The sequence below is a fragment of the Camelus bactrianus genome, chromosome 17, assembly GCF_048773025.1.
Source record: "Camelus bactrianus isolate YW-2024 breed Bactrian camel chromosome 17, ASM4877302v1, whole genome shotgun sequence".
In the NCBI taxonomy this organism is placed as follows: Eukaryota; Metazoa; Chordata; class Mammalia; order Artiodactyla; family Camelidae; genus Camelus; species Camelus bactrianus.
The window spans coordinates 4,072,637-4,085,093 of NC_133555.1; the positions used below are offsets into that span (position 1 = coordinate 4,072,637).

Consider the following 12,457-nt stretch of genomic DNA (forward strand, 5'->3'; position numbering starts at 1 on the left):
ACGTTGCTCTGTTAGCCGCCAAACATGTATTAGTGCATTTCCTTACGTTTATTCAGTAAATATTTATTGAATGCCAATTATGTGCCAGGCTCCGTGATGGACACTGGGGTCACCAGCAACAGACTGTGATACTTCGGCCAGGATCGATTTTTTAAATAGTTGAATTAGAGAGCACATACAGAAATTAGCCTCACTTTAGACAGCATATAATTCTATAACATATTTATTTAAAAAGATGCGTTGCGAATATATCACAGAGAAAGCTAAAATAACATTCATTTGCATGTTGTTGGAGGTCATCCCTGACTGATAGAATTTGGAGTCATTTTTGCTTCCTTTATTTTCTGTACTGTTTGATATTTTGCAAAATGTGATGAAAAAGCCTTTTGGGGGCATTGATTAATATTTGTAAAATACAGAAAAGAAGAAAATAGAAGCCACCCCCAATCCTAGCTCCTGAGATAAATACCAGCGTTGCCATGTTGACACACCTCCTGATTCCTTTCCCTGTAACTAGCTGAGATCACGTAGGCACTCATTTTTAAGCACAGCTAACTTGGTTTCCTGGCATTTTAAAATCTATCCAGGATAGACCAGGAGGTCCCCAAGCACACTTGAGGGACATGAGGACTACAGGGGCTGTCTTGGTCATCCTGAGGAAAATGGAGTCCTCCGGACCTGAAGCCAAAAAACTCCTAGGTCTGAATCCCTGGGACGCTGACTGATTCAAGAGTGCAAACAATGCAATCATTCTTTTTTTTTTTTTAATGGAGATACTGGGGATTAAACCCAGGACCTCGTGCATGCTAGGCACGTGCTCTACCACTGAGCTATGCCCTCTCCCACAATGCAGTCATTCTTCAAGTCTTCATCAAGCTCCTGCTCCAGGCTGGGGACCTTAGCACAATGATGACCAGGACTTGTCCCTCAGGAGCTCAAGGTGGTTGGAGGGGCCAGCTGTGTCAAGCACAGACAGATGATGCTATAGCAACCCCAGAGGAGGGTAGGCAAGATGTATGTGAGCTGGGGCAGCCGGAAAGCCCTTCTGCAGGAGGTGTGACATCACCTTAACCTTCAGGATGAGGGAGCAGGCGGGAAGAGCGCTCCAGGTGGGAGACACAGCATGAAAAGGGTCAGCGCGGCGTTAGGGGGTTTACGGAGATGACACAGCCCCTGCACAGGGTGGGAGGGAAATCACCTCAGTAACTCAAAAAGCCTCATAGGACCTTGTCTGATCTTCATGAAAGCAGTGTCGGAAAGAGTAAGTGATTGTCTGAGGTCACACGGAAAGTTCATGGCAGATCTCTTGTCCCCCAACCCTCAAAGCAGAGCTCTTTCTCCCAGACCACACTCCTCACATAAATAGTTCTGAGAACGAACACCAGAACGAGGTGTTCCAGGCTCATTCCGGGAGGGGGCTCTCCTACAGCTGTGTTTGTTCCCTGCAAAGAGCAGTGATGAGGACCAGCATCCCCAAGTAACCGGAAAACGTCAGCAGAGCCAGGGGGCTGGACACCCCCACAGGGACGGCTCATCCAGTAGGCAGAAGGCCTCACCATTTCTTCTTTGGCCACTTGATTGACAGTTGTTTCTCAGTGGGACTGAGCACGTCCGGGTGAAGATGTCCCTTGCAGCATTGTTTATAGTAGGGCAATGAGAACCCAACGTCCAACAACAGCAACATAGATCAGTGAAGCTGCCAGCTGTCCGGGTTAGAGCTCTGGTCTTCATACACCTCTGAAGTGAAAAAGAGAGAGTCAAATCTAGAATTTGCTTGATCTCATCTACACCTTATAAAAATTCACATATACTTGCTTATAAACAAGACAGGAAGGAAATCTGGTTATCTCTGGATGGTTAAATTATGGTTGATTTTTATTTTCACTTCTTTAAGCTCTCCTCTAAAGTACCTATCTTTATATTTTATACTAGGCATGTTTTATTTTTATAACCAGGAGAATATAATTTTGTTTTTTGAAAAAACAACTTTGATAAATATCAACCTAAATTGATTGTGGGAAGAAAAGAGCTTGGGGGGAAAGAGCCTGGATTAATGCCTAGTACAGATCCCAGTACACATGAGGTGCTTAATAAATGTTCCCATGACACCGGAGCTGCCCTCTGGGTTCTATTTCTGGAGATAAATAATTAGGAATACAGGCTTTGGTGACAGACCTGGGTTTGAACCCTACAATTGCTACTTCCTGGCTATGTGACCTTCAGGGAATAACTTTTATGAGCCTCAGTTTCCTTATCTGTAAAATGGGGGAGGAGGAGATACTAATACCGGCTTCACAACATTTCCATGAGGACCAAATGAAACATTAACTATAAATTACCTAGTTCAGTGTTGGTATATAGTAGGTGCTCAATAAATGGCGAGTCTTATTACTGACTTCTTATGAGGCCCAGGTCCACTCAGGCCCCCAATTCTTTCTTAGTCAACTGAACACAGTTACCTGGGGGTATTGTCGGGGTGTCAGAGTAGAGGGAGAGCTCTTGTAAGGCTGCCTTGCCTCTGGAAGACCACCATCTCACCCCCAGCACAAGGGCTGTGCCGCTCTTTAGGATTTCAAGCCTTCTGGGAGAAGGAAACCACCCTGAGGTGTGGTGACTGGGGAGAGCTGACTAATGGGGTGTGTCTCCACCCAGGTGCAGAGCTCGGGGAGTCTGACGTTTTGAAGGATGAGCTTCAACTCTATGGAGGTAATTGACTGTCCAGTGGCCTTGGGAGAAACAGAATTAGACGAAGGATGTGAAGGCTTAGGGCTTTGTTGAGGGGACACAATGTGATGAGGGTGCTTCCTGAGCTGAAGGTCCTGGGCAGATCCAGGAGATGTTGCAAGGTGAGTGGTTATGACACTGGCAGGTGGAGGTTGGGCAGGCATTTTCTCCCCCACTGAGACTGTCCTGGGATCTCTCCGGAACTGTAACCCCAACCTTTCTCAGCTTCCCAACTAGCAAAGTGGGACGTGATCCCTCGCTCTTGGAATACTGGGTTGTTGACACGTGCAAGGGAAAATTAAAGATCTGATCTCTACAGAATTCATCTTATGGAATAATTGCCTCCAGGCATCGTCATTTTTACAGCAAAGAGATGGGGATAGTATGGCCCTTTGCTTGGGAGCACTTTGTTGGGCTGGGGGAATTTGTAGGAATGAACCAGTTTGCCAGAAAGCCTCACAAAGGCACACTGCCAGAAAGAAAACCTGTTTCACTTTGTTTAACCCCACTTTTCCAACTCTGCTTAATCTCCCAACGCCTGATAATAACCCAAGAGAAACAATGGGAAACAAGTATGCGTTCAAAGAAATATAAATGAAATATTTTAATATTCTGCATCCAGCTGTTACCAGTGGCTCCCACTGGGTGGCAGCATTGTGAGTAGTCATTATACTGTTTGTTGATCTGAATTTTCTTATTTTCTTTCTTTTAATTTTTTTAACCTAAAACATTTCCTGATTTAGAAAAATGTTTTTAATTATTCAAGTAGTATAAGGAAGGTTTAAAGGTGTAAAATAAGGAATAAATAAGGAAGGTTTTGGGTGTAAAATGAGAAAGAAACTGTTACATATACTTTTTTTAACCTTTTTCTAATTGACGTATAGTCAGTTTACAATGTTGTGTCAATTTCTGGTGTACAGCATAATGTTTCAGTCATACACACATAATATTTTTAAATGTTTTTTTCTCATCAAAAAGTAAGTCATAGTCACTGTAGAAAGCGTAGGTATCCTCATGTATTTGTGAATTACTTCCCCCAGGTAATGAATTACCCCCAAGACGTTGGAGGTACTTGGTAATGGCACTGCTGGAGTCTCATTTCATACCACTTTCTGTACCCTCGGTGCTGGGCTCTCTTGGGTCACCTGCAGAGGGTGGTTCCCATCTGCACGTTAGCCCTAAAGACAGTTCATCTTACTGAGTGTTTACTGCCATGAGCCAAGTGTCCCCTTCTGAGTGGGCGCTCCTGCCTGCCCTCGAGGGCAGGAAGATGACAGGCTAGGAGAGAGGTCGCTAGGAAGAGAACAGGCCCAGGAACCAGGAGGTGAATGAGGCGTGAGGGCCCCCCCTCCAGGCCAGATTAAAGGGGAGGCTGCAGCTCAGGGCGGGTATACAGGGTTCAGCTTGCCCTTGGCAGCCCAGACAAGAGCTCGACACTCGGGAGGGTGGGGGTTGAGGCCCCCAGTGTACAGCCCAGCGTGGCTCCCACAAGCTACAGGCCTGGTGGGGCTGGGGCCACGTGGCCCCTGCATCTGGATAGGAGTAAGCAGGCCGGCCCAGGTTGCAAACTGGCGGCCTGTGCGTGCCGATGTGTTTTCTCTGGCTCACAGAGTGTCTTCATTATTATTACTGATACATTTCATCAGTTCTACGACTAACAGTTTTTCACGTCTGGACATCTGTGATCTCAGGATGCATCTTAAAATCACCGGCCATTTAAATAATGGGCAGTAGTTTTTCTTGCATCAAATAATGTCACTCTCACAAACCATGACGTCTTTGATTCAGTGGAACATGAGTTGCCAACTTTTTAATAATCAAGTTTATATGAGGGGGAGGGTATATCTCAGTGGTAGAGCACATGCTTAGCATGCACGAGGTCCTGGGTTCAATCCCCAGTACCTCTGTTAAAAAAACAATACACTAATTACCCCCCCCAAATTTAAATAAAATAAATAAAAATAAGTAAGTTTTTTCAAAAAGAAGTTTATATAAAAACCAGCATTTCTGGCTTCTGGTGGGAAATTAGAAGACCTGTAACATGGGGCAGCATTCCGACGGCAGCTTTCAGGGATGCTCGGTGGCACCTGCCCCTGTAGGTGGGAAAGGAGCCCTTCAGTTTGCCCCAGTCCCCACTGCAGATCAATGGAAAGTCTCTGAGTGAGAGAGGCTTACCCTCCCTGGGGTGTAACTTCCCCCCACCCAGAGGATAATGCGTACGTGGTCACTGGTTTCCCTTCTGCACAGGTGCCCCTGGGGAGGTGGTGCCCTCCGGAGAATCAGGTGAGCGTCTGTTAGGGGAGCGGGGGTGATGGTGCTGGTGTAGAACAAGGTCTGGGCATCATCCCTTTCTCAGAGAGCCAGCTGCTGCCAGGTGCACAGCTGTGAGAGACACGACTCGGGGGCCAGGGGCTCCGCCCTGGGCTCAGCCAACAGGCAGGGCTGGCTGTGGCATAAGGCCGGGGGCCTGTGGAGGTTAGAAGGGGAGTCCAGGCAAGAGCAAAGAGATGGTAAATAGCAAGCTATATATAGGTCCCCTGGGGGCTGGAGATTCGACACGGGCATTTTCAGAGGCCACCTGTGGCGTCCCTCTGTGGGGTGGAGGCACCTGTAAGGACCCAAGCTGGCCTGGGCACTGATGCTGACTTTCTAATTTCCAGGACTCATACTCCGAAGGAGAGGCTCTGACCCGGCGAGCGGTAAATACACAATCTCTGAGGGGAGAGCGGGAGGCGGCCTGGATTCCGGGGGCTCGGACGGGACCACAGGCAGTCTAAGGCGGGGGACAGTCCCAGCAGCGGTGCCATCACCAGCCAGACTGTCACTGTAATTCAGGAAAGGCACCTCTGGACTCGGGGGAAATGGAACGGAGCAGACTCGGGTCTGTGCAGGAGGGAGTCACCGGGGTCCAAGGAGAGCCACCCCACCTTCCAGCTCTGCCCTGACCCGTCCTGCAGTGGGCGCCCTCTGACCCAGGAAGCTAAACCCAGGAGAGCCATTCTCAGTGAGGCGGGGGAGAGAGAACCCCACCTGCTGTCCCACATCAAAGGTAAATGCCTGTCTCTCTCTTGTTCCTAAGGAGAAGTGGAGGCCTCTCAGTTAAGAAGACTGAATATAAAGAAGGATGGTAAGGAAACTGGTGCTCCAGAGCCACTTGCACGGTCTGCTCCAGGTTCCTCTGGGCGGAAAGTCTGCTGGTGGCCTGGACCAACAGTAACCATCCCCCCTTTCCCGTGTGCCCTGCAGTTTGCAAACGCCTCCGCTTAGAACCACCTTGAGAAGCGGTCCAGTGATTCCCGTTTTGCAGATACGGAAGCTGAGGCTCCAGGGTGGGGAGTGGTCTCCCAGTTACTGAGCGACAGGACTGGGCCCTGGCCCCTGGCCCTGTGCTCTCCGTGTTGTGCGCGGAGTCCCTAGTGTGATAAGACCCTGCAGGCCTCACGGCCACGATAGGGAGCTGGGAGTGGGCCGGGCTGAGGAAGCCATGAGGTTAGACCGACTGGACCCCAGGGAAGGAGCCATGAGAACCAGAGGGACCCCGTCTGCTTCAGGCCTGGAATCGTGGGGGCTTCATTGGGGGGGGGGAGAAGACCATGGTTTTTGATTAAACAAATGGCAGTTGTTCTAGAAACATCTTGAGTTGTTGCAAAAGCCCACCTTTAGGGAGGGGGCGACCTGGGCCTGTGTCGAGCTGGATAGCGCTGCCTCTGTCCAGCTAGACACAGCCCGGGCACGTGTCAACCATCCCGGGCTGAGAAGTGAGCCTCGTCAGACTGAAACCGAGATTCCCAAAGCGCGGGCCGTGTCCATGTTGTTTCAGGATGTGGTGTCACACCCCCAGTGGAGAAGGTGACTGCCTTTCCCAGTCTCTGTCTCTGCTTGGAGCCCCCGTGCCTTTAATGCCTCCCTGACCCTTGCTCACTGCCCTTCGGACACAGGGCAGGCCTGTCCTGTGCGCAGAGCCTTCCGAGGGCGGCGGGCGGCGAGGCCTTCCCCGTCTGGCTTTGTGCGCCTTGTGTTTGCTTTTAAGACATGGGATCCTAGTTTTCCACTGACTGTTGTGACATAAAGTTTCCTTTCCAAGGTAAATCTATTTAAGGAAAAAAGGAATCTGCTTAAAGAAACACGTTAAGTAAATATTAGTACAGATGGTCCTTGGACAGCACGAAGCTGTGAAGGCTGTGAGCAGTGCTGCGTAGAAAGGGCAGAACCCAGAACCCACAAAGGTGGTGTGTGGATGGCTGAGAGCTGAGAAAACAGACGAGAGTGACCCCCTAGGTCCCTCCTGGTTTGAATACACCTCGGAGTCCTTATCCTGGCCTGATCTCTTCAGCCCCCAAAACTTCTAGTTCCCAATAGCCCCTCCACTCACCTGGTTGAACCCTTTGCTGTCCTGGGTCTGTGCTTTGGTCTCACTTCTAACTTTGTCTCATACTGTGCCTCCCTGCCTCCCACGTGACATGGCAGGTGAGCACACACACACTCTCTCCCCCCCATCCAACTCCTGCTACCTTGACAGTCTTTAAGGCTTCGTGCAAACTCTCATTCTTCCAGGAAGCCCTCCTGGACTGCCCCAGATATGGTGACTCCTGAATATCTAGGACATTTACAACTGCATCCAGTTCACAGTATAGGTGCCTTATGATGCACTTCCCATCCCCCACTTGACAGACTTCTAGGTTATTTCTAATTCTTTCACTGTTTCAAACTAAGCTGTCCTACCCATCCAGTCCTCTGATCTTGCGTTTTGTTGCTGTCTCTCGGTCTTTAAAAACGCTTGTATTTTCTAAATATTTATTCATAAGGAAATGGGGAAAAGACTCAGGGAGAAATTCTGTTAGAGATTCATTTTGCACTTCTGAAAATTTGGGTGAGGAAAGAGTTCTGCAGTCCACCTCACCCCTAGGCTGTCACAACTCTGAAGAGACCTAAGCCTGCTACGAAATACTCTGTTGATTTTTTCTTCCCTAGGGGGAAAACAACAACAACAAAATCAAAACCAGAAATAGCCTCCTCACATCTGTTCACTTGCCTTCCGAATGTCCTTGACAGCAGTGACATGTAATACCACTCTGCCTTTTACTATTTACAAAGCACTTCCCCATCCGAGACCCCCGTCCGTCTGTCAGCGGTGGAGAGGGTGCTCTCCTCACTTTATCAATGAAAACGCTGAGGCTCAGGGAGGCCAGGACACTTGTCCAAAGCTTCACAGCACATCAGTGGCCAAACTGGCCTAAACTAGGACACATTCCCAGCAGCCTCGGCTCCCCACTCAGAGAGCCAGCCTCATTCCAGGAAACCTTCTCTGAATTGTCCTCACTTTTTCCCTTTTTCTTTGTTTCCTTTAGAAATCTTTTTTGCATCTCCCCTAATCGCAGCCCTTTGTCTGGGTCAAGTCCCCTTTGTTCTCTCCCCTGATGCCTGACAAAGGGCGGGGGGAGGGGCGTCCTCAAACCACCCCTAAATTCCTGCCCAAGGCACGGGCCCTGCCCTCCAACTGCATTCTCTACCTCCGTTAACTACGAGGAAGAGCCTGCAGTCCCACAAAAACACACACACAAGGGCCAGACACATTCATGTGTCATGATGTTTAGTGCACTGTCTGCAGTAAGAGCAAAAAATCAGACACTTCTAGCCTCATCAATAGGGGACTGATTAAATAAATTAGGATAAGCTTATACCATGGAATACTATGCAGCCATCAAAAATCACAGAGCAGATATATATGCTCTGAGATGGGAAGATGGCCCCAATCTATCACTGAGAAGAAAAAAGCAAATGACAGAGCAGCAGGTTTACAAATTGATCCAGCTTTTGTTTTTTAAATAAGTGCATCTATATGCCTGGAAACATTTTGCCAATCACTGGTTGCTTTTAAGGAGTTCGATTAGGAAGGGAGAATGGAGCAATGTGAAACTTTTAAACTAGACACATTTGCACCTTTTACAATTGTATTTAACATTATTCACCAAAGAAAGCATCAGGCACCTCCCGCAAGCCTGGGCCAAGTCCCTGAGCGTCCAACCAAGGGGTCAGAGAAGAAACAGAAATGAAAATCTAACAAGTTGAGTGGTGATCAGTGTTAGGAAAAAATAATGAGAGATAAGGGCTGAAAGGGGTGGGGCTTGGGGTCAGGAGCAGTTTCTCTGAACAAAGTTCCATTTGAGCAGAGGCAGCAATACTTTTAGTAGTTAAAAAGGGGGAGGATAGAGCTCAGTGGTAGAGCCCGTGCTTAGCATGCACAAGGTCCTGGGTTCAATTCTCAGTACCTCTGTCAAACAAATAAATAAATAAACCTAATTCCCCCAGCACCCCCCCCAAACAGGGATACAGAAATAAATAAAAGAAAAAAATAATAACATATCGTGCAGCCATTAAAAATTATTTTAAAAGAAAAAGAGAGGGAGGGAAGCAGACAGTAACCCCCCTCTCTGCCTTTACAGACGAGTTTTTCCATTTCATCCTCCTCTGCTTTGCCATCGGGGCCTTGCTGGTGTGTTATCACTATTACACAGGTGAGCGGGGGGCCGCGTGGGCACGCGGGGCGGGGGCCAGACCGTCCGGCTGACCGCTCTGTCCTTGCCACCCGCGCAGACTGGTTCATGTCCCTCGGGGTCGGCCTGCTCACCTTCGCCTCGCTGGAGACCGTCGGCATCTACTTTGGCCTGGGTGAGGCCCCCGCACAGGGACTCTGGGAGGGCGGTGGTTGGACTGGCTACAGGGGGCCCAGCAGGGACCAGAAGGCCACGGCCTAAACATTTTGTAAAGATTTCTTTATGCTCGTGTTTTCTTCCTGACCGCTTTCGAGGTCAGTGTGAGGTCGTTGGCAAAACCCCCGGGGGGAAAAATGGGCTGCTCCATAAAAATACAACCCAAACAGTGTGACGTGGCAAACCGACAGACTTAGTCAGATGCTGAAAACAAGTCAGTCGGTGGAGGTGGGTCCTGAATTTGCCGAGCTTCCTGGCATTGTTACTGCTGTTCGTGGTTGTTTTTAATAATAATAAGCCTAGTACTATGATCTAAGCTGAAGAGCTTTGTTTGCGTGGACTGGGCCCCTGTCCAGGGGTGGGCGGCGGGAGGGCTGACCCCGGCTCCCCCCACGGGTACAAAGCTCAACCACCTTTCTCTTTTCTGAGCAGTGTACCGGATCCACAGCATCCTGCATGGCTTCATCCCTCTTTTGCAGAAGTTTAGACTGATAGGTAACTCTACGTTTTCCCTGTGTTCACTTTTCCCCTCCCTGCCGGAGTCTTCTGTTGCAGAAGAGGCTTAGCGTATAGAAAAGAGCACGGGGCCTGCAGTCGGAGCCTGGGTTCCAGTCCTTCCTCCTCCAGTTTTCCACTTCTGGGGCCCTGGGGCCTCTTTTAGCCTCAGTTTCCTCACTTGGAAGATGGGTGTAATAATACTTCCAGCACAAAGGTGTTGTGAAAATCAAGTGAGGAGTGGACGTAGAAGTCCTTAAGTCTGGACCACTGTAGAGAAGTAGAGGGAATCTGGATATTCCTCCGTCTCTCATGGAACGTTGCACTTCTCCAAACAATATCCTGTCTGTGATTTTCTTTCCCTAGTAACAGCTGGGGGTGGGAGTGGGTTTTAGTTATCTTACACTTGGCTGAGGAGCAAACGGAGGCTCAGAGAGGTAGAGCGACTTGCCCAGGATCACACAGCCAGAGTGGCTGGGCGGGGCTAAAGGAGATCCTCTTTTGACCAGCAGCTCTGTGCCTGAGAAGCCAGGGGCTGTGTGTCTCTGCTGGGGACTTCTGTCTCCTTTCATCCATCTCATTCATCAAGGGGTGATTAGTTGCCATAGCTGTGGGCCATGGAGGCCTGTGGCCTCTGGAGTGACTACCTTATCCCAGCTATGAGGGGTATTTGGGCATCTGGGGTAAGGGTGGGGAGGAGTCCTGGCTGCCTTCAGAATCCCATGCCATCCTGCAGGCTTTGCCTTCCAGGGTTCAGGAGGACCAACTGAAGCCAGTGCCGGGTGGGCATCCAGGCCAGGCCTCGGCGTGACCACCCCTACCTTCTCTCAGCACATGAGGATGGCGCAACATTCCAGGAGACACGTGGGCGGGACAAGACACAGCAATAAAGACAGCGCTTTTTCTTCCATGTGGTCTGAATGTTGGCACCAGCCGGGCCAAGGTGCCCTTCAGGCAGCATTGGCCCCAACCCAGCTGCAGGATGGAAGGACGGGAGGGGTGCGGGCCTGCGCCCTTCATGGGACCTGGATCAGCAGGACGACCCTGTGACGTCACTCCTCTCAGGAGACGGGAGGAGACCCCTGGTCCCTGCAAGCTGTAATCTGTCTGGGCTTGTGATTTCTCTTAAGTCCCCAGGCCATCCCGGGACAGACAGACAGTCCACTGCCCAGAGGCAGAGAACCACCACATTGGGCCCCTGGGGTGAACCTGATACAGGTGAGATATTGAGGACTAAAGCCACAGTATCCAGGCATCTTCCCTCAGCCCTGTCACCTGGTGCCAGCCCTGCTACCCTTGGACTCTATCAAGATTCAAATAAACATTCTCTTCCCTGGACTAAAAAGAGTCAGCTAAGTATTTCTTTAGGTTTTTTGAGTGCAAGGATACATTTGGGGTCTTCTTTGACCCTATCTTGTCAGATAGAATACGTTGTCCTACTGGATAAAGTATAAAAGGGAATAAATGTAAAAAAGCCCCTCATTTTAGGTCCACGACTTCAACTGCATAGGTTTGGAATGTGAGACAGGGTTTCACAAACATTCTTGTGAAAAAGATCGGGGGTTGTTAGGTACTACTCGAAGCTCAACAAATACCAAAGAAATGAGATAAGGGCACAGAACAAAATCCATTGCAAACTTGGGTTGCATTAATTGAGGTATAGAGTCTAGACTGAAGGAGGTGATAGTAGGTTCCCTTGTTCAGTTCTAGAGTCACATATCAAGAGTGACAGTGACAAACTAGAGAATACACAGAAGAAACCAGAGTGAGGATATAAAGAATAATTGAAGAAGTGGGAACTTTCCTCAAAAGGGAGCCTGGAGTGCACAGATAAGATTTTTATCAAATGTACAAATAGAATGCAAGGTTTCACAATAGAAACATAAACTTGCTGACTGGAGGGCAGTGAGGGTAGCCTTCCCTGTCCAGCCTCGGTTTCCTCATCTGGACAATAGGCTCACAGTAGCGCCCACCTCACAGTGCATGGTGAGGGTTCTGGGAGATAATTGCCTTTCTGGCACATAGTAGAGGCTCAGTAGGTGGGAGGCACTTGATTTGGGCAGAGGCCACATCCAAGCCTTTAGGGTCAGTCAGGCAAAGTCAGCCCAATGTAGAAAATGGGGAGCAGGAGAGAGAGGGAGCAGGAGAGCTGATCCCTGACCAGAGGGATTTCCAGCCAGGGCTAGCCAGGAAAACAGAACTTGGCAGGTGTTCTAACAGAGAGATCTATTTATAGTGGGTATGTTAAGTGGGTGCAGGATCTTCGAAAAGGCAAAAAGGGACCACCGAGGTATCACAGAGCCTGACAGGGAGGCAGCCACCAGTTGGGGCTGGGGGAACAAAGGAAAGAGAACTATGAAGCTGGGGAGAGGGCCCCACAGAGCTAGGACCCTGACCTCTGAGGAGGGGTCCTGCCTGAGGAATGTCTCTAAGAGGAGCCTGATGAGGCTGGTTCTAGAAATGCAGGACCAGTGATGTCAGACCTCCAATTTCTCAGCAGAAGCAGGAAACCCAGATTTTTTTTTTTT

At 49.4% G+C, this 12,457-nt stretch overlaps 1 protein-coding gene across 4 annotated transcripts in view; it reads left to right on the forward strand.

Moving 5' to 3' along the window:
* The window catches only part of TMEM40 (transmembrane protein 40), a 41,712-nt gene extending 29,282 nt beyond the window's left edge, over positions 1 to 12,430 (forward strand). For 2 of the 4 annotated variants that reach the window (XM_045515354.2, XM_045515356.2), the window contains 8 exons: positions 2,653 to 2,706; positions 4,972 to 5,007; positions 5,385 to 5,423; positions 5,804 to 5,851; positions 9,168 to 9,239; positions 9,319 to 9,393; positions 9,867 to 9,929; positions 10,666 to 12,430. In XM_045515354.2, coding sequence (XP_045371310.1) covers positions 2,653 to 2,706; positions 4,972 to 5,007; positions 5,385 to 5,423; positions 5,804 to 5,851; positions 9,168 to 9,239; positions 9,319 to 9,393; positions 9,867 to 9,929; positions 10,666 to 10,979 — 701 coding nt within the window. In that variant the 3' untranslated portion in view covers positions 10,980 to 12,430. The remainder of the gene's footprint in view (positions 1 to 2,652; positions 2,707 to 4,971; positions 5,008 to 5,384; positions 5,424 to 5,803; positions 5,852 to 9,167; positions 9,240 to 9,318; positions 9,394 to 9,866; positions 9,930 to 10,665) is intronic. The other 2 variants (XM_010953076.3, XM_045515355.2) reach the window with 2 other exon arrangements.
* The last annotated feature ends 27 nt before the right edge of the window (positions 12,431 to 12,457 follow it).